The sequence below is a fragment of the Aristolochia californica genome, unplaced genomic scaffold (genome assembly GCF_029961685.1).
Source record: "Aristolochia californica isolate CCGP_79_NKW_82.1479 unplaced genomic scaffold, dmAriCali1.0.hap1 SCAF_7, whole genome shotgun sequence".
NCBI lineage: Eukaryota > Viridiplantae > Streptophyta > Magnoliopsida > Piperales > Aristolochiaceae > Aristolochia > Aristolochia californica.
Genome location: NW_027182268.1, coordinates 6,554,849 through 6,575,951, shown reverse-complemented (window position 1 = coordinate 6,575,951; position 21,103 = coordinate 6,554,849). Strand labels below are relative to the sequence as shown.

Below are 21,103 nucleotides of genomic sequence, written 5' to 3'. Positions count from 1 at the left end.
CATCCAAAGAAGAGAAAATAAATCTCTTTTTTTTTTCTCTTTATCTTTCTTTTTTCTTCTCTTTTTGTGATCCAAACATAGCCATAGTGGTTTAATTAATAAAGGTGTATCGGTAATGGAAGCTGAGGCCTTTAAATTTAATTATGTAAATATAAAATTTTATATAGCTGAATTCAGATTGAATAGATAAGATAAGGATTAGTAAAGTGGTTTAAACTTTAAATGCTTATGCTGGAGCTTTAAAAAATTAGTAGACAATTATGTTTTTTCATATTCATAATAATCTGAAAATTGATGCGGGTCCCATCGGTGCCGACGGACGGTCTAGATGCTTCCTTCCCACCACCGCTTTGTCATGCGTGGTACTTGATGGAGTGCGTACTATCGACCCGAAGAGTGCCAAGTGACATGCTTTCAACTTGTCAGAAGATGAGTCGCCACTTGCTAGATGCCATGAAAGAAACTCGGTAATGTGGCCCTCATGATAGCATCTGATTGCCAAAGATAGATACCATTGTTCGGTAATGTTTCGGTTCCGAGAATGTACGTTTGTTTTCATTGACGAAAATGCCCTCTTCTATCTGACTATGAAGCAGAGTGTTTAGGTAAATCTTGCGGCTACAGTATTGAACCCTTGCTAGTTTTTTGGGTCCAATTCACTTCCAATTGCCAGTCCCTTTAGTGTTTGGAGCTGTTGCTTGGCTAAAGACCGCGTTTCAGGTGAGTGTTCTTCTTGTTTTTCCTTTGGATTCATTGCGAATTGCATTATTATTTCTCATGCCATACCGGATTCTTCGGTATTATTGTTGTCTATTTGGTAGTATTCGGTGCAGTAGTTCTGATAGCTGCTCTTGTTTTTGTTGTTTGCGGATCTCGTAGAATTGTATGTTTATTTGAATTTCGGTTTTGCTGTTTTTGGTTGATTTATCTTTCGCATTGATGCCGCCACGTTGAGGTTCTATATTCATTCTCTAAGGGATCCTTAGATCTATTTGTTGTTTAGTATATGCAGATTATTGTTTTTTTTAACGGAATAAGTAATCTGCTTTTCTTGCTTTGAGTAATGAAACATGAACTAAATAAAAGTTATCTTGGCTTGTATTGGTTTTTCAGACTGATGGCTTAAACTCTATATAGTTGAACTGTTTCTCTTCTGGTATTTTAATTGATGAATATCTGAGTTGCTGTAGAAAATGCCTACTGTAACGATTTGTCGCTCGTTGCACATGCAAGTCTTCCTTTTGAAAGATCTAACATAAGCAACTCATTGTGGGATTTTTTTCAAAATTGTATTTTAGTTATTGTGTTGGATAATTTCATATATCTCTCTTTTCTTTATAGTTCTAAGTCTGCCCCAGAATTGCATGATTGTTAGGTAGTCGTGTGAGTTCTTGTTTTGGATTTGGAATTACTGATATTATGTACTTTGGTGGTGTAACCGGAGCTTTATTACCATTCTTGTTGTGAATTATGTTGTCAAACTCTACCACTCTCTCAAGTGTGAACTGCTGGTGCTATAAATTGAAAATATATAGGTTTCTTTTCTAAATAAAATTATGTTGGATTGGTGTTTGGTAATTGTATTTTTTCTGTTCAAATGACTATACTGTATTATAAGTTATATTCTCATGTCACTTATTGTTATTTACACTGGTAACTCTGTCAGCATGCAAAAGATCAGCTGATAATATTTTCTTTGTGCAGTTTCAAATGATGGTGTTTTGGTTTATTACATTTTGCAAAGTCGTTTGCTAGTAGGTCAAGCCGTTTAGACATTTTCTCTGCTGTTCAATTTTTCTTATGTGTTAATATATTAATGTTTGAGTTATTGTTTCTTTACTGGTAACCGGTGACACAATTACTCTATGTATAATTGCTTCAATGTGTGTTTTTATGACACAATTCTTTCAATGTTGCTTACTGTAGAATGCTACAAGCCATCTCTGGCTACCTTTTCTCTTCTTTTTTTACCATTTTGCCTTTGTTTTTCTGGTAGTTAAAATCACTTAGTGAATGTGTGATTTAGGTCCACGCTTTCATGCAGCTTTTGATATTTTTGTTTTCTTGGCAACGTGGTTCTTTTTTGTACTTGCTGATATTGAGCTGTGTTTGGTGGAGCATTTTGACATTTTTACTCTTTGAATACTGATTTCTCTTTTGTGGTTATAGTAATCTAGTGATGGGTAAGGAGGAGAAGTTTCACATCAACATTGTGGTCATTGGCCATGTCGACTCTGGTAAGTCCACAGCCACTGGCCACCTTATCTACAAGCTTGGTGGTATTGACAAGCGTGTGATTGAGAGGTTTGAGAAGGAAGCTGCTGAGATGAACAAGAGGTCATTCAAGTATGCCTGGGTTCTTGACAAGCTGAAGGCTGAGCGTGAGCGTGGAATCACCATTGACATTGCCCTCTGAAAGTTTGAAACGACCACTGTCATTGATGCCCATGGCCATCGTGATTTCATCAAGAACATGATTACAGGTACATCTCAGGCAGATTGTGCAGTCCTCATTATTGACTCCACTGGTGGTTTTGAGGCTGGAATTTCCAAGGATGGTCAAACTCGTGAGCATGCATTACTCGCCTTCACTTTGGGTGTGAAACAGATGATCTGCTGCTGTAACGAGGTCATTTCTACCTCTCTTTGCCAATAGTACTGTTTTAACTGTTGATGGTTACTAATACCTGAACCACAGTTATTATTATCAATTTTAAAAAATGGCTATTCCTTCTCCCTTGTGATGGAGACTGCATTTCATTTAGATTCAGCTTTTTAAAAGACTTGTGTGTGTCGTATTCAATAGTTCTCTGGATCTTATATGCTAGTCATTTATGCTGACTACGTACAAGCTTAGATTTCAAACAAGAAACAAATCATTTTAAATTAAAATTCACTGAAATTCAGACCCTGTATTGATATATAACATGGTTTTCTGACTTGTGGATCTACGTGACTTGACTGGGTCAACCTGGTCAACCCCCTGTAATTTCTAAGGTCCTCCCAACTCACCCAGAGGCAAGATTTTGTCACCCGGGAAATTGACCAGACATGGTGGCCTTACCTGGATTTTTACTAGGGTAAAGTTAGGTCCCAAGTAGCCCACATATCTATTGACCGCTACTGTTACCTGTTATTTCTTGTATTTTTTATGGGGTTTAGGCATTACTTCGTTCATTCTTATTCTAATTGATATTTTCTTTTTATTGGCATATGTATAGATGGATGCCACAACTCCCAAATATTCCGAGGCAAGGTATGATGAGATCGTGAAAGAAGTTTCGTCTTACTTGAAAAAGGTTGAATACAATCCTGATAAGATCCCATTTGTTCCCATCTCTGGTTTTGAGGGGGACAACATGATTGAGCGCTCAACCAACCTTGACTGGTACAAGGGTCCCACACTCCTTGAGGCTCTTGACCAGATCAACGAGCCAAAGGGGCCCACAGACAAGCCACTCCGACTTCCTCTTCAGGATGTTGACAAGATCGGTGGCATTGGCACCGTTCCTGTTGGACGTGTTGAAACTGGTATCCTTAACCCCGGAATGGTTGTTACATTTGGCCCCTCTGGTTTTTGACTACTGAAGTTACAGCCTGTGGAGATGCATCATGAAGCGCTCCAAGAAGCACTTCCTGGTGACATTGTTGCTGTGAAGGATCTGAAACGTGGGTTTGTTGCCTCAAATTCCAAGGATGATCCAACTAAGGAGGCTGCTAACTTTACTTCCCAGGTTATCATCATGAACCACCCTGGACAAATTGAAAATGGTTATGCTCCTATACACTATAGCCACACTTCTCACATTGCCGTCAAATTTGCTGAAATTTTAACCAAGATTGACCGAAGGTCGGGTAAGGAGCTTGAGAAGGAACCTAAGTTCCTTAAGAACGGTGATGCTGGCTTTGTGAAGATGATTCCCACCAAGCCCATGGTGGTTGAAACCTTCTCTGATTATCCTCCTCTTGGTCGGTTTGCTGTTCGTGACATGAGACAAACAGTTGCAGTTGGTGTCATTAAGAGTGGAGAAAAAGGATCCTTCGGGTGCTAAGGTGACGAAGTCGATGTCTTTTAGTAGTAATGTGCGTTTTTTTACTGGGTCATTCTGTCGGTCTATGTGGTTTCGAGCATTTGGACGCAGAACTGGTTGCTCGACCGACGGTGGCGAGGTAAGTCGTGTGTCACTGGAGTATGCGGACGACTAATTAAATATATTTGTTTCTGCTGCTCCTTTGTAGTAGTTATATGTGCCACTTCGGATTTGACCTGATTAAAGCTCATAATTGAGCCAGGTCTGGTGGCGTGCTTAAAGCAACGCGAGGGAAAACCACTTGGAAAGCTGGCTCACACTCTTATCAGCACGGCCTTGGGCGCCATGTCCACTGCACTGAAATCCCGTACATTTCATTATTCCGATTGGGATTTCTACTTCTCTCTCGACAACGATCACTTGGTCCTGCTCCGATTTACCAAAGATTCCAACTCCAGTCCTCGACCCTTTTTCTGTCGCTTCGTACGCCAATCACCCTGGACCGACCCCCTTCTCCAAAATATTCTCTCATGAAAACTGATCTATATACTCTGTCCTGCGCTGCAAGGGTGCTCATCCCAAGGACCGATTAATAGGATTCCCTCTTTTATGCTCTTTCTAAGAACGTTACAGATTTTGCTCCCGATACGGGGCGTAACCTGTAACGCATGAGCAGTTTCCCGAAACGGGTAACGCTTAACGGATAAACAGGCAGGTGGGATCCACTTCTCGTTCCCGTTGCCTGCCACCTGTCATCATGAAAGCCTGCCGCATCACCAGATATCCTTATTACTGGGAGCGTACGGCCGAACCGTCGGGACGATAAGGACAACACGTTGCTCTGGTAAGCGCTATCGTAATTTCGCTCTCTTCTTCCCTCCCTCATCATAGCGCCGACGTGGTAATTCCCGCCGTAAATATCGCCACTCTTGGGCCCATCCCTCGTCACTCTGACCACTCTGTGACGTACCCTTCTTCGGGTATTTGACCTTTTTCAGCCTACCTCTTGCTCAATTTTATTTTACTCTCATCCACGCCATTAACCGCCAAAATTCTACGATAATTTCAGTGTAAGATCAGTGATATTTTTCCCGCCAATGGAAAGTCAACGCGCTCTTTTTCAAGGTTGGGGCCCACAGTGAAAACGCTTAGACTCCGGATAAGGTAAATAAATCTCATCACCGCCCAAATCGGCAGGCGTGACAGTCGGTGGGCCGTCCTAAATCCACCTGGTCCGCCAAAAGTTTTGGTGGGGCCCTTGAATCAGATATTTTAGGTAGGTTATAGCGGGCCCACCTTCAAAAGTCTCGTGAGGGAGATGGGTCGACTGCGGGCGGTGCCACTGCCATTACAAAGCGGGTCGGTCGAGGACCGAAAGCATTCGCCCGCGTGGTCTCGTCAGTTTCTCCAACTCGAACCGGTTTTTTAATTTTTTTTTTTAAATTGTTCTCATGTTTTCACAATTATTAAGAATATTCCTTTGATGTGAGATGTCCAGAGTACTTAATTTTCATTTCGTTTAATTTTTAATATAAAATCTGTATAAGATTCTTGTACATGATAGGTGTATCTTAAGAATATACTTCCTTTATACACAATTATTTGAAAGTTCATTTTCACCGGCGAATTTTAATTAATTATTTAATTAATGGTTATGTAGAGAAATAGCGTCAATCAAAATTTGGATAAAAAACATAATATTTGATCCTTCAAATTTAAAAAATTTATGATTTACAATCGAGAAGCATTATAATAAGGCGTATTAAACTATGGGATTGAATACATAGATAATTTCCCTATGTTTGGTCCACTCATGAATCACAAGGTTTATTGCTACTCCTAAAACATGCTTATTATCACAAAATATTTGATTATTACTATCTGTATGGCCAAGTGAATTTAATAATTTTCCAACCCATATCACTTCAGAAATTGTGAAAGCTAATGTTTGTATTTTGCTTGTGATTCTTTCATGATATCAAATTTGGTAAAAAAAAAAAAAAACACAAAAAACAGAAATTGACCGACAAATCAAGATCACAAACCCAATTTGAATCAGAATATGTAGTGATATTGAAGAGAGAGATACCTTGTTTGTTATGTTTGTTAAAAACATCTCATCTATTAGTGAACCTTTAACATACCAAAGTCTCCTTTTGAGAGCTTTCTAGTGTTCTAATGAAGGATTGTACATGAGCTAACTTGATTCATTTCAAAAGTCAATTTTGGTCTAGTTGATGTAAAAAATTGTAATGTTTCACACATTCAAAAGGAGCAATACCAATATCTAATAGAAGTTTCTTCGGTGTGTAGTATGGGTGTCCATGCTGAAAGTTTAGCCTTAAATATCTCCATGGCGTATTTCGTCTATTTTAAAATCATCCCCCTCATAGTTTGATCAATCTCAATACCTAAGAAATATCGAATGAAAGAGGAATCGTTGCTAGTAATAATAATATCATCCATATATAACAAGATTAAAACAAAAGAAGAGGTAGGCATATAAATGAATAAAGAATGATCCTCCTAGAACCAAATAAAGTCATTGGCATACACTACCTCTTGAAAACTATGAATCAAGTGCAAGAGGCTTGTTTAAACCCACAAATAGAGGACTTAAGTTATTAAATATATTAAATCAAGTAAACTAACATAGCTTTGAAGTTGTTCATTGTAAGCTTCTTTTGTTAAGAACCATGTAAAAAGACAATCATGGAGAACTACAACAAAGAAAATCATCTGAAATTGTTACTATCTTAACAACTGGACTAAAGGTCTCATCGGATTATACTCTTTGGCCACTAATTGAAGCCGATACCATTCCACCATATCATCAAACTTATATTTAACTTTGTATACCCTACTTGCAATCAACAACAATGAACTAAGTAGGCTAAGATACAATGTCCCAAGTATGATTTTGGTGAATCGCATTAATCTCTCCAATATGGCTTTCCACCACATCTTTAAAATGGATAGGTAAGGAGTATTTGTGACCTAGGTGGAATTGGGGTAGGGATTGGAATAGGTGTAGAATTTGATTCATTATTAGGACCTTTACAAGGGGGGATACCTCATACATATACAGCATTAGAAGCTAAGCTTTTGGATTAATCTATTACATAGTTTAATTCAAATCCCTAAAACATAAACCATTCTCCATTTTGGGTTTCATTTACATACTTATTATGTCTTCAAGTTCCAAAATCTCCAAGCAATGATAGTGGGAAAATGTGAATTATTTGATGGAGTAACTCATCATGAAAAAAACCACTTTTAATCCAAATCCTCAATTATATGTTCAAACTTTCCAGTTATGTGCCTCATTTATATGCTTATCATGACTGCACCCTCAAATCCCCAAACAAAATCCCAATGAAGCAATCATATAATGGTGACATGTTTAAACTAAGGTCCTCAATGACTTGCTTCATCTACTTTTACTAGTAGAGTTCATGTGTCTTTTTGAGTTTAGGATTCCCAGGCAGAACCCCTTTGAAGATCACCATAAGGGGAGTATATCAATAATTTTCATAGAATCATTAGTCTTATCACACTCTCTTTGTTTTAATCCATGTGTTTCCATTCATTTCTTTCAATCTCTTCTGTTCTTATAATTACTTAAGCTCCAATTTCTAAAGATACTTGCCCCCATCCAAAGTCCTTATCATAGAGACGTGTGGGCTTAAAAGAGAGAGAGAGAGAGAGAGTATTATGCAGGATAAAATAGTTAATTGTAGGTCTGTTCTTTAATAATTTAGGAGTTGTAGAGATGATGAGGCAGAAGGGTCTTCAACTTCAATCAAAAGGAAAGTGAGAAGCCATTTCGGTTAGAGAGCATCCACACAAGTCAGAAGAATATTAATGCAATTGCAGGATATAAATATACTTAAAACCCATCGGGAAAACGTGCTTTATGCACTCATAAGATCTTCAGTCATCAAAATTTCTGGGTTTTACAGTTTATGATATCAATTTGGTTTGAGAAGTCCATTTTCTGGAGACATTTTTTTCTCCAGTTCATGAGCTTGTACTCTTGAATCTACCAGAAAAGAAATACTCGCTGTACACCTCTTTTAATGATCCTTTCCCATATGATAACGCTTGAGAAAGGGAAGCCAGTCCGCGATTTACAGTTTACTCAACTGGTTTTTCTGGGTTTCTCTTTTTCGATTAGAATACAAGAAGAAAATTCATCGGCGATTAAAGGCTATCTGTCAATTCTAAATCATTGTTTTACGACTAACACAATATTCAGACGCAAGCATTTGATGTTTCTGACTTGTATAATCTCCAATCAGAGGCGCCATTCATGTAAAAGGTCGTCGGCATCATCCCGTATATGGGAAATCCAACGTTGCTCGCCAAATGCTTCTCAAAGATTAGATAAAAAAAAAAAAAAAAAACTGCACAAATGAAAAATAATGAAGCTTCCGTTTTACCCACAGTGAAGAGAATTAAGAAGAAAGAAAATGGAGTGAACCAGGGCGATTAAGTTTCATTATTAACAGCCTGGGCGCGCGACGAGTTTCACGTATATATGGAAAGAAAGGGAGGAAACAGTGAGTTCTGCTATTTTTTTCATAAAAAAAAGAACCTACAACATGGTTGGGAAAGATACATCATCTTAAGCTTTTACTGGCTCACCAAACTTCCCAGAAAACCAGGATTGATGATGATAACTGAAGATTTAGTCTTTCAAAAAGAAAGAAAAATTGAATTCTGGGTTTCTGCTACAGATTCTTGAGGTGGAAAAGTCTACTCATGCGGGTAGCCGACTATTCATTGTTGAATGGAACTGAAGGGGACCTTTCCCAACTCTTTTCTTGAGTACTGTACAGATTCCACCAAATGTCAATAACTCTGCAACGGAAAAAGCAACTCATAACAAAGTAATATAGTATTTAGAGCTGAGTATTTTTTTTTTTTCTTCTTCTGCTTCAGAGACAGACTGAACCATCCAGACACCCTTTCTACTTTATGGAAAAGGATAGATAGATGTGGAGGATCTGTCACAAGAGGAGAAAGAACAAGGGTGTTGTCTGTTAATGGTGATTTCCTGTTAAGGGCATGATTAAGGCCAAGGCTGAGAGAGCTTTTCCAGGCTTGAAGAGCTGTTAGGACATCAGGAGAGGCTTTGTTCCTGCCTGTATTTGGCAAATCCTAACCCAGTGAATGATATAAATAACCTTTGTTTCAGAAGGAAGGTTTGATATGACAAAAAGCTACCCTTCATACCTTGACTTGAAAAAAGATGCTTATGTTTGGTTCTATTTTCAAATATATCGGTAAAAGAAAATGTAGAAAAAAGAGAAAAATGAAAACGAATACAAAGACAACCCAACTTTTGCAGCAGCCATAGATTTTCCTTGTTAGCGTCAGAATAGTCAAGACAAGAGTGTTAAGCCATAGATTTTTCAGCAGTGTCTTCTTGATGCAAAACAAACAGGAAGACGAAGGTATAGTCCATTTTCTAGGTCGGGCAAGGTCCAGAGAGATATCTTTTCCAGCTTAAACAAAAGAAGATATGAAGCGCGAGTCCTTCCCAGTAATGCTCTTTTCTTTTTCTCCAGTGGGCTACCAAAACTGCTCTCTCAGACAGAGACATCTTTCGAGGTGGCGGCTTTCTATTTTATCCGGCCTTACGTTCTCGGTATTTATTTGCTGCAAGCAACTTCCCCCCAGCGATGGCGTATCTGTGCGGCTTACAGAGAGCCCCACCGACACCGCCTTCCTCTGTCTGGCAAAAACGATGCAGAAAAGAATTAGCTGTTAGGCACGTGGCTGGTGAACAGGTCTGATCACCCACCACCCGTTTGTGAATTTTCCACACCGAGGCTCGCTTCCTTCCCCTGCCGGGATTTCTACTGGTTTCTTCCGTTTCCAGAGGCTGCACGCCTGGACCATTCTCTGCCAGAGAAGAACAGATTCACAAGATTTAAGCTACAGAGAAAAAGTTATTACCGGGAAGCGGGGAGATAATTTGGAGAGGTTATGATTCAGGGCCATCGTTATTGACAGTGTTTTTGGTATAAAATTGGTCGATCACAGGGAGAAAACATACATCATGGTCTGGGTAGTGCAGTCCAAGAGTTCCTCACTCTATCTGCTGGTAAACCAGCACGATGTTTGAGTTGGAATCTTCTCAGACTGAAGTTACGTTTCCATCATAGCTTACCCAAGAACAGATACGAAAGAAAAGTGCATTAAGAAATACAAAAAGGAAGAAAAGGGAAGGGAAACAAAAAAAATATATTATGGGATTCAATCATATAAGTTGACAAGCAATGGCCAACCATAAAATATTGCAGCACTCCATTGGGTCTAACAGATTTGTTACAAAGTAATGATATAAAAAAACAGCTCTGTGGAAGCTCATGGGAAGTAGCCCGAGGTTTGAAACCGGAGCTTACTGCTATAAAGAATGGTTTCTCAGGTTCTTAGATTAAATAATGGTGTGTTTCAAGGATAAGATATCTTTTGTTCTTTTGATTTAGAAGATTTTGTGGATTTCATGTCTGATGAGGTAGGTGACCAAGTGATCGAGCTGAAACCTGTCGAAGAGGAGGGGATGGAGAGGGAAGAATGCTTGGCAGCTTTTTGTTTTGAGAAGCAGAAAGCTATATGTCTTTTGGGATGGGAGAGTTCCCTCTCTCACAGTCCCTCCCTCTCTTGCTTTCTTTCTGTCCCCCTCCTTGAGTGACCCTTGTGAGAGACAAGAAATGTCATCATTGCTAAAAACCAGATAATTCACTGGCATGGGCCACCATGATTTAAAAAAAACTGTCACATGTCACACCTCAAAGGCCCCGATCTTTCAAAATCCCATAGCTTTTGCAATATCTTTCCAGGAAATTTTTAAAAAAAACGAAAAGAGAAAACCAGAAAAGCTTTCTCATTGCATACCTCCCTTTCCCCGTTTCACAAAATCCCATGGCTAATCATGTCTCCTTTTCCACCCTTTTTCGTTCTCTGCTCTTCTCCCTCTCTTCTCTGCACTCACCTTCATTTTCTCCCCGCAAGATCGAACCAGACTACCATTTTCGAGTTCAAAAGAGATACGGCAATCAGTAAAGAGAGAAAAGTGAGCAGTCACGTGGGAATGAATCAAATCCATTCAGGGAAGCTCACGAACGACGACGATGATCGAGCTAGGCGTAAACCCAGATGCATGAGTCCGGGTCTTATCAAGTTTGGCGCGTGCTGATCACAGGCCACCTTCTTTTCAAATCTCTTCCTGCTAATTAAATAGTGGAAGCTGGATGACCAAGAATGGCCCAGAATTAACAATTTAACCCGAATCATTTTTTCTTCTTTTCTGTTTCCTTGTCTGTTTGATTCATTGATAGTCAGATAATTGTTACTGTGATTCATTGATTGTCAGATAATTGTTACTGTTTGTTAAATTATTATTTTGATAGGGAAACTGCATTCGATGCGGAGTGGTTGAAGACCTCCAGATCTTGCTTGAAGGATGATTCCATAAATGGCTTTCGTTAATATTTTACCAGCATTGTTCTCATTTTGCAAATGGAAGCCAGAAGAAAAAGAATATAAAGAAACTGCAAAGGTTTAAGAAATTTTAATTTGAGGATTCGGCGGCTAAGGATTCCCCAAATCTTGCCCACAATCACTGCACTACATCGGTCAAAAGAAAAGAAAGGAAAACACTGTATTCTTAAGGAGAAGGAGAAGGAGAAGGAGAAGTGGAGATGAAAGCAAACACAAAATCCTGAAATGTCGCTCAACGCATCCCGCTACTGTCCAGTGGAAGAAACCAGGAAAGCCTCTTTCTTCGGTTCGGTTTCTGGTTCTGTTCTAACATTCTCTTCCTATTCAGTGAAGATCATGCAAGAGAGGAAAGAGCAAAATGCAATTGCTGGACAGCTTGAAAAAAACAAAATTTTCTTAATCATAATGTCTCTTGGTCCTGTATAATCAGAAGAAAATGAACAGAGTAGACTATATGTACATAAGGAAAATAAATAGTGTTCTATACTGTTGCTAATGGTGGTGGTGGTGGTGGTGGTGGTGGAGGCGGTGATGAGGGAGGGGAATCTCTCTCATTCTTCCTACTCCTTTCTCTATCTCTCTTCACTCTCTTTCTTTATCAGCATATTCGCTAATCAGAAGAACAAATCCATGAATCTACCATACCTTCGCCCCTCGACGTTACATTCTCCGGGCCCTTCTCTGCATGGAAATCAGTTGAAGAACTCGCGTAGTTCAGTTTACAGTTACTGACCCGCTGAGAGGCGTCGTAGTTGCTATTGAAGTTCCTCAACTGAGCTTGATCCCCATCTCCGTTCCCGGTCCCGTCGGCCCAGTTGGGAGGATGCTCCGTCCTTGTTGGCAACCCGTCAGACGCCATGAGACCCGAGAGCGAGCTCAGATGCGTGCTCGCATTCCCGTGGTTAACGGCGAAGTCCTCCAACATCCCCATTTTCAAATTCGGGTCCACAGTCGGGAACGTCGATTGTCCTTGCTGCTTCGAGTTAAAGACCGGTAAATTGGACAATGGCTGGTACTTGGGGGGAGCCGAAGACTGTAAGAGGGACTGGAACGTGAAGAGTGGGTTGTTCACGTTGAGTAGGTTCTGGTGTTGGAAGTTATTCGTAGAACTGGAATTAGTAGTAGCAGCGGCGGTGCTACCATTAGCTGTTGTAGTAACTAGTGTACTGGTCGTGTTTGAAGAAAGCACATCAAGCATGGCGACAGGCGGAGAGGATGAAGCCAGAGAAGAAGCGGAAGAAGATGAAGTAAGTGGGAGAGAAGGGAAGGAGGGTTGGACCTTCTGGGCAAAAGGGCGGAGGAGGTACGGAGGCGGGGCCGCATCGGTGAGACCAGACCGCATGGCGGAGACGGAGCTGAAGAGATCGAGGCGGGTTCGAGGGAAGGTCGAGGCGGAGAACGGCGGCGCCGGGATGCCAGTGAATTCCTGCACCATCGCCCGGAAATTGGATGTGTCGGTGGTGAGCACGGTGGTTGGAGCACGCCTGGAGGCCCGGGATCGTTTCTTCGAGTTTCGTACCACCTGAGGTTGATCGGCAGACGGCGGCGGCCTGTCAGAGACTGGCAATTGTATGGATGGGTTAATCCCGCCGCCATGATACGTGCTGCGCGCGGAAGACGGGACGTCCCGGGTGGCGACCGTTGGCGCCGATGCGGAAGAGGAACCGATCAGTCCGCCGATATCGGTGCAATTGGGATCAGATCTCAGGCCTCTAGCCCACGCCATGTCGAGATTCAGAAGGGAATTCATTGTAGACGGTTGGTGAGATCTAGGCAAGGCGTCCATATAGTTAGACAAAGGGTCAAAGGCATGAGAGGACTGATAGTGGCTCACCGGAGCCGGAGGCCGTTGGTTCGACATGGAACTGAGCTGGCCGGAAGAATTCAAGAACGCCGAAATGGATTCGGCTCGTGAGTCGTACTCTTCATCACCACCGCTGGACGACTGCATACTGCCACTGTTACCAGAATCCATATGTGGAACCAGATGAGAGAGTGATACACGAAGGAGAGAGAAAGAGATCGAGTTGCAGAGGGTGAGAGATCTATCTATCCAAGTCACAACCCAATAAAGTGGAGCCTGAAACCTAAGCCATGTAGTGAATGAGATAATCTTCTAGAAAAGGCAGGAGAAAGTACCCATCTTCTTAAAAGCTCCGATCTGCTTACTCAAACGGTCTTTTGGACCTTCTTTACTTTCTTCTCTTAAACAGAGGTGGATGCACGAAGAAGCAAAGCCGGAAAAAACCAGGTGGAGCACGACCCAGATCTCTCCCCAGTGTCCTACAAGAAGAACAACAGCAGAAGAAGAAGAAGAAGAAGAAAAGAGACAACAGACAAGGGTTTGGCTTTTCTGGTTGGCTGAGTTAGGGTTTGAGAGAGAGAAGAGGAAGAAGAGAGAAAAAGAAAGGGAGAGAGAGAAAGAGAGACTGGTAACTTCTTCTTCTCTAAAAGAGAGGCGGCTTCAGCTCATGTTTCCACTTAAAAAATCCTCTAGAGATTGTGAAAGTGGGGCCGCCATTAGAGTGCAGCTGATGGCTGGTAGCCGGTCAGAGGGATAGACAGATTTTGAAATGGAACTTTGTGTGTGAAAGGAGAAGAAGAAAAGGAGACGAGGTTAACCTTTAAAAAAATTGAAAAAAATAAGATGGAGGAATGAGGTAGGCAAGCAACCAAATTAGGCCATGGGGGTGGTTGAAGCTGAAAATGAAGCAAAGTTGAAGGAGAGTCCCCCCCCTCGTCTCCATTTTCACTAAACCCTCACCAAGTTGACTGCCTAAATCTGTAATCAATTAACAGGTATTTTCTCATGAACCATAATTGGTTTCCCATTCATCTCTGACTCAAGATGAAAATCTTTAAAAAAACCCTTAATAAATCACCTCAAAATTTAATTATTATGAACTGAAAACCACTACCCTTGAGCTTCTTCTCTTTCTTTTTTGCTGGTTAGATTGGTTGAACTGATGCTCGTGTTTGATGCAACCATCATCAACAACAAGACTGATGCAATAAATTAATGTATTTACCCATATTTATCAACAACCCATACAGTACAAACTACAAAGATACGGAGCTTTGAAGAAAATATGTAACATTTCATGTCTGTAAGATCTGAGACGCCCCTCCCAAGTCCCAACTCCCTACTTCCATTACTGTTACAACTGAGAAGAGTTTGGGAGACCCTTTCTCTCTCCCTTTCAACCATGACTTCATCGTTCAAACCCACAACTGTTTCTTCCCACGGCAGTTCCATAAACTGACTGCGCAAAACCCAGAACTCGATCAAGAATCACTGTCGGCTTCATCTCTTTTCTTCATTAATGGTGAAAGACACTTCAGGCGTTGGAAAAAAAGATGGGTATGGATCGTCTGAAGTACAGATACAGAATTTTTTTTTTTTTTTAATCTTTCTTGGGGAGAGAGATTACCGAGTGGGATTAAAGCACTGCCAGCGAACATATTCCTGAAAGGCTCGGTGTCTTTTTGAATTTGCTTCGAATATGTATTTTTTCCTCCCGCTTTTGTAGTGCTTTTGGCTTTTGGTGCTGCTCGTCACCGCCCATAAGGAATCGCAGCAGAGGGATGATCAGGTCGATTTGGGGAAGGGGACGGATTTTCCAGATTAATTAAGGTTTCACGGAGCCCGTTCACACTCACGGAGTTCTTAAGCTTCGAGGAAGGTCACTCGTCAAGGTGATAATAACCATGGTTTAGCCTTAATTAACTCTAAATAAAATCATTTATTCACTTGTACGAACTTTGACTTGAGCTTGTTTACTCGATTAATAAGTAAAAAGGATACTTGATTATAGAAAAAAATACTCTTGATAAATTTACTCACATCCAATCAAGTAATGACATGTCATCAGGGTAAAAGTACTTAAAAAAGTAAAAGTTTTTACATGTGAAAAAATAAATTATTTTTTCTTTTTTATCGTATAAAATGATATAGGATCTTCATTACCTATACGTCCACGAAATTACTTGTTCACAAGTAAAATTTCGATTATCCGGATTTTGTGTCAACAAATGGTATTAACCATAGGTAACACATAATTAATTCTTATAATTGATAACCATGTTATAAGTTTTAAGACGAGGGTTACCTACTATAGCCATTTTTACTTGCAGCCACATGGACTTCACTCGCTGACATGGCAACATGATAGCAAAGAAGTGCAAGTAAAATTTTATATATGAGGGAGTGGGGTTAGTTAATATGAACGATTAAATTCAGCATCTGGTTACTTAAATCTAATTTTTTTCATTGGCATTTAAGACCCTTTCAGACTAAGGGACAAGTTAGAGTTAATTGCCGTCATAAACAGTTCCATTAAGGCTAAACCCTCTGATGCTAATGACATCAAAATGGCTTTTTCACCATTTGAAATTGACAACCAGGGTACCCCTCCCCTCCCTTGCAATTTAGGGCCCCACATTTTGTGTGTGGGTCCCATCTTTAAAAACGTGAGTGGGAGTTTTGTACAATTGGTGGGTTATCTCATTCAGGGTTGAAAGGACAGTCCACCAAATATTTGAAGCGGTCTCCCTCTCTTTAGAGTCGAAGAAGATTCTTTCCTTGCGAGCAGATGACATAAATTAAACTTATCTTCAGCTAATCCTGGCAAAGTTAAAGTAATTTTTCTCTAATCACTCTTCCCGACTCACCTAACCCCATAATCGTCCCTAAATTGTCATCCAATCCCTCTGAACCGTTAAATATAAAAATGGTTCTTTCTTCACAGAATCGCTGTCATCCAATTAGAGGTTTTTTGCCCGGATTGAATGAAGAACACGGTTTTCCGCATTTGAGAGATGGACTGAATCGTTTCCCTTAGGAAGATTGGGTTTCATTCGACCAACCATTCTTTGCGAGAGTGCCCTGAGAAAAGAGGGGAAGGGGAGTCCTACACTTTCATTCTCTCTTTGGTGACCCCGACAGGCCTGAAATCAAGCCTTTCTACAGTCCTAGAAACCGAGAAATGAGAACCCAGTTACCTACTCTGATTGAGAATGACTGTGAAATGAAGCTGACTTAATTTCTTCTGGTTTCTTATCGTACTAGGTTTTGGACGCTTTTCAGAAGATCAAGGTGGAGGAGGATTTAAGATTGAGCTACAGGAGGTCATGCAGAGAAGGAATCTGTGGCTCTTGTTCTATGAACATCGATGGAGGTAACACGGTGGGGTGCCTGAAACCGATCGATACTGACATTAGCCAGGCCACCATCATAGCTCCTCTCCCTCGTATGTTGGTCATTAAGGATCTAGTGGTCAACCTCACACAATTCTACCAACAGTACAAGTAAGCAGAAGCAGATATACCAAAATCTCTATCGAGTGTAAAATTGCTTTCCTATGGTCATATTGACATACTTACAAACAGAAGCTGCTCAAAACATATCTCTTTGCGACACTTGCTGTAAATGTGGATCAATAGAGCCCTGGCTGCAGACAAAGAAGGTGCCAGAGGACGGACGGGAATACAGACAGTCACCTGAAGACAGAAAGAAGCTGGATGGCCTTTACGAATGCATCCTGTGTGCTTGTTGTAGTGCCTCGTGCCCGTCCTACTGGTGGAACTCGGAGGAGTTCCTTGGCCCGGCCGCCTTGCTCCATGCTTGCCGATGGGTCTCCGACAGGTTATCCAACAAAATTTTAGGAATTGACATGGAAAAAAACCAAGAGCCAAATGGGATAGCTTAACACTGTACATTCTTCGTGCTGTCAAGATGATTTCACGGAGGAGAGATTGCAGCAGGCATTGACGGAGAGGATAAGAAGAAACAAAATAGCTAAACTCCGTAGTATATATAAAAAAAATAAAAAATTTGGCCTATGCAGGTCTCGAACCTGCGACCTTCGCGTTATTAGCACGACGCTCTAACCAACTGAGCTAATAGGCCATTTGTTATATAAATATCTGTATTTTATATATAGATCAAATAAGGATTATAACATTAATAAAATTTTGAAAAATTTAAAGATAAAATTTATATTCTCTACAATTTTCTTTTTACGTAGTATTAAGAAAAAAATTCATCCAATCTCTCTTCTTATTAATGAGATAATAATAAAAAAATATAATTTAACTACAAAAATAGATATTAGACCAATAAGTATTTAAAAATTTATCTTTATTTAATTTTGAATGAATTTTAAGTCTTATAATATAATATTAAAGATAAGATTTTACATAAATTATATTCTATTAATTTTAAAATATTGAATTTTAGTAAACATCCTAGGGTTTAATAATAATAATACTATATTTATACATCAAATATTTTATAAAAATTAAAATTTTCAAATTCAAATATATCCGCTTACATGGGTTCAGAGTTCACCAAAAGCTTGGGCAATTCATGGTTCCATTGCGTGCGATTTTTCTATTGCATCATCGAGTTGAAGTGAGTCAATGATAGGTGGACTCACTGCAACTCATTTTCCTCCTTCCTGTTGATTGGTTTTCAGAAGCTACTTCGCTCACTGTCCAACGATTGTCTGCCATTGTCCAATGCTAGACCGACCAGATTCCCACCGTTTCCCTCATCATCGTCACCATCTGAGGGAGAGATGTCACCGATCTCCATCTCCTCTCCTTTGTCCTAGACTTGTTTTTCTAATCCTCACCCTTCTTCAGTAGCCAAGGCTCGTTTCAGTCCGTCGGTCCTGATCGATTGCACTTTCGCGTACAACACACTCTAGAATATCACCAGGGCCCGTCGACTAATTGGCGATCTTTGATGAGAGTTCTCATTTTCGATTTCATAACCGATTTGTCCGACTCTGGGTATGTAGATCCGCACCAGAACTTCTGTTGAGCTAGAAGTTACTCATCCAGATCTGACTTGATGCAGCAACAACTTCTTTGCTAGTTTCTCTGTTTCCTTCGGTTCGCAGATGCCTCTTCTCTGTTATTTCCTCTTGTCGACCAATGTTGCTTTTCTGCAACATAGACCAATCTATCGTCTGACAGTTCTTTTTACCTTGTTTCATCTTCGGGATCTAGCGTTTCCAATTTAGGGGTGGTTTCGAACCGAACCGGCTCGTGTTCAGCTCGGTTCTGGCTCGGTTTGACTCATTATATATCGAGCTCGAGCCGAGCTCGAACTCAAAAATGGGTTCGTTTAGGTTAACGAACCGAGCTCGAGCAGAGCCAGGTTCGGCTTGTCGGCTCGCGAGCCGACCCGTTAATTTAACGAACGGCGGGATGGGGCAAACTTTCGGGAGTCTCACACTCTCTCCCGAAATTTTTTTTTCGGTCTCTCTCCTGCCCTCGCTCTCTTCATCTCCTCCTTCCCTTCTCTCTTCTTCCTCCGAAATTCCCTCTCTTGGCCTCCATCTCCTTTCTCCCTCTCGCCGCCAGTGCCCCTTCTACCGCCACCGCACCTAATCCTTCCCCCCGGTCATCGCCTTCTCTGCCTCTCATCTTTGTCACCGTCGACTCCTGTAGCGTCGCCTCGTCGAACCCCAACTAGAGTGGCTGCTCTGGACCCTCTCCCGTTGTCGTCACCCCCCTACCACTGTCTGCTACCGCCGTCAAATCAGTCGGCCACCGCTCTCGCCGGAACGACACAGAACTCCCGGATACCTAAAGTTCGGATACCTAAGTTGAGGGGGAGAGATTATTTTTCCCCCTCGATGCTCCGTCCTGCACAGCGTGTGAACTCGCACATGCAGTTCACACATGCGAGTTTTTGCACATGTGATTTTTATAAAAAAAAAAAAAAAAAACTTGCAAATCCTATTCTCAACTTGTTTTTCCTCTAGACGATACAATAATACGTAAAAATATAGTGCGTTAAAGTTAGCATTTGATCAAATTTTCCTGTTTATTTTTTATAATAAATCATGTACATAGTTAATTGGCTCACGTAATTATTGTATCAATGTATAATAAACTACAATCATTAAATAATATAATATCTAATTTAATTAATTAATTAATTTATTTATTTTAATTATACATTAAATTACTTATTTGTGTTGTAATCATGTTTGTTTTACTTAATTTGGGGTTTAAATATTATGTTTTAATTAAGTATACTATTATAAGTTACTCATTTTCTTGTTTTTTATATTTTTCTTATTTTGGGGCACTAACACTGGAAATTGTTTTCCAATGTATATGAACTCGTCCACACTAACACCAAGTTTGAAATTGAAATTCATGTAGAGGAATTAAATGAATTTGAAGAAGAAGATGAAAATGAACTTCAAATTTTAAGTTTGTTGACTAACCCCCCTTATAATTCTCATATCCACAGTAGCTTCGGAGTCATTATTTAGTGTTGGTGGTAGAGTAATAGACTCGTATTGTTCTTCCTTGGTACCAAATACATTTCAAACTTTGATTTGTGGTGGTGATTAGGTTCAGACTCTTCACCGTATAAAGAAAAATCAAAAGGTGAATTTCTTTGATTAATTATTTATTACGATATTTTTTAGTTTTATTTATTAAAATTTTGTTTTATGATAACAACCCGAGAAGAAGAGTGCAAAGATAATGCTACCAGCTACATGATTTTTAATGTTTTTCTCATCATGAAAATTTTAATATTTTTAACAACATTAAGTAACTAGTAGTGGAAGAGTATTTTTTTATCTGACAATAACTAATTTTATTTTTCTATTTTTGTCATAGGTGGAGATTTTGCTCAAGCAAGGACATATATTATTTTCTAGCATGAAGATAAATAACTATAGTTTGTAAATTTATAATGGATTTATAGTTTTTATTTGAGTGATTGTAAATTGATACTGATATTTCATTTAATTTTGTTGTGTTTGATTATCGTATGGAATTTATTTATAATATTATGCAGTGTATGGAGTGTTTATACTATTTTATGGAGTGTATAAACAATTTCTTGGAGTGTTTATGGAATGTATAAACAATTTTATGGAATATTTATGCAGGTATTATGTATGCTGATTATGCCTAATTTTAAATAGAGGTCATGTCAAATTTTATACAGGTATTATATATATAGATTATGCTTAATTTTAAGTAGAGGTTATGCCCAATCTTATACATATTATATATATATAGGTTAGCCCAATTTTATGTAGAGGTCATGCCCAATTTTATGTAAAATATATGCATAATTTTATATATATTTTATTTGATATATATTTTTTGAAAAGTTTTAAATGTATGTTGAGGCTCGAGTTTGGCTTGAACTTGGTGGACTCGAGTTCGATAACAATTTTAGGCTCGAGATGAGGCTCGACTCGGCTAGATGCCACCCCTAGCTTCCATTGCTGGTTAGACCTGCTTTCAACTTGTTGTTTTTTTTTATTTGCTGCATATATTTATTTTCATTTGTATTATTTTTTTGTTTTTGGATTAGAGAAGAGAATTGGTTGATGAATTCTAGCATGGTTGTTAATTTTATCATATGCATGGTCTAGCCTTCTGTCATAGAGATAGAGATAAACATACTGATAGATATAAAGATAATGATAGAGATAAATATAACTAGTGATTGAATTAGAGATAAACTTAAATTATATAAATCTCTATCATTATCTTTATATCTATTATTATGTTTA

General features: G+C 39.5%; 2 protein-coding genes, 1 non-coding gene and 1 pseudogene across 4 annotated transcripts; 2 read left to right on the top strand and 2 right to left on the bottom strand.

Annotated features, from left to right (window-relative positions):
* The first annotated feature begins 117 nt into the window (after positions 1-117).
* Positions 118-4,338, top strand: LOC137935997 (elongation factor 1-alpha-like; annotated as a pseudogene).
* Positions 4,339-11,585: 7,247 nt separating this feature from the next.
* Positions 11,586-13,997, bottom strand: LOC137936681 (uncharacterized serine-rich protein C215.13-like). 2 transcript variants are annotated; one of them, XM_068781504.1, is made up of 2 exons: positions 13,683-13,997; positions 11,586-13,501 (listed from the first exon to the last, which is right to left on the bottom strand). In XM_068781504.1, exon 2 carries the CDS (start codon positions 13,492-13,494, stop codon positions 12,154-12,156), a length of 1,341 nt encoding a protein of 446 aa, XP_068637605.1. In that variant the 5' UTR covers positions 13,495-13,501; positions 13,683-13,997; the 3' UTR covers positions 11,586-12,153. The 2 variants fall into 2 exon arrangements, with proteins under 2 accessions (XP_068637605.1, XP_068637604.1); XM_068781503.1 differs by having other exon boundaries at positions 11,586-13,997.
* Positions 13,998-15,575: 1,578 nt separating this feature from the next.
* Positions 15,576-18,069, top strand: LOC137937187 (succinate dehydrogenase [ubiquinone] iron-sulfur subunit 3, mitochondrial-like). The gene is made up of 6 exons (XM_068782282.1): positions 15,576-15,591; positions 15,826-16,013; positions 16,612-16,849; positions 16,977-17,186; positions 17,272-17,352; positions 18,020-18,069. The coding sequence occupies exons 1-6, from the start codon at positions 15,576-15,578 to the stop codon at positions 18,067-18,069; spliced, it is 783 nt and encodes a 260-aa protein (XP_068638383.1).
* On the bottom strand, positions 17,378-17,451 carry TRNAI-AAU (transfer RNA isoleucine (anticodon AAU)). The gene has a single exon. It is a non-coding gene; the product is annotated as a tRNA-Ile (tRNA).
* Positions 18,070-21,103: the final 3,034 nt, after the last annotated feature.

What these genes read in the sequence shown, in the direction of transcription:
- LOC137936681 (XM_068781503.1), bottom strand. Translation starts at nt 13,518, where the DNA reads ATGGATTCTGGTAACAGTGGCAGTATGCAGTCGTCCAGCGGTGGTGAT.
- LOC137937187 (XM_068782282.1), top strand. An exon ending in TGGGTCCCATCTTTAAAAAC is followed by an intron (nt 16,014 to 16,611) that starts GTGAGTGGGAGT and finishes TTATCGTACTAG; the next exon opens with GTTTTGGACGCTTTTCAGAA. An exon ending in ACAATTCTACCAACAGTACA is followed by an intron (nt 16,850 to 16,976) that starts AGTAAGCAGAAG and finishes GCTGTAAATGTG; the next exon opens with GATCAATAGAGCCCTGGCTG.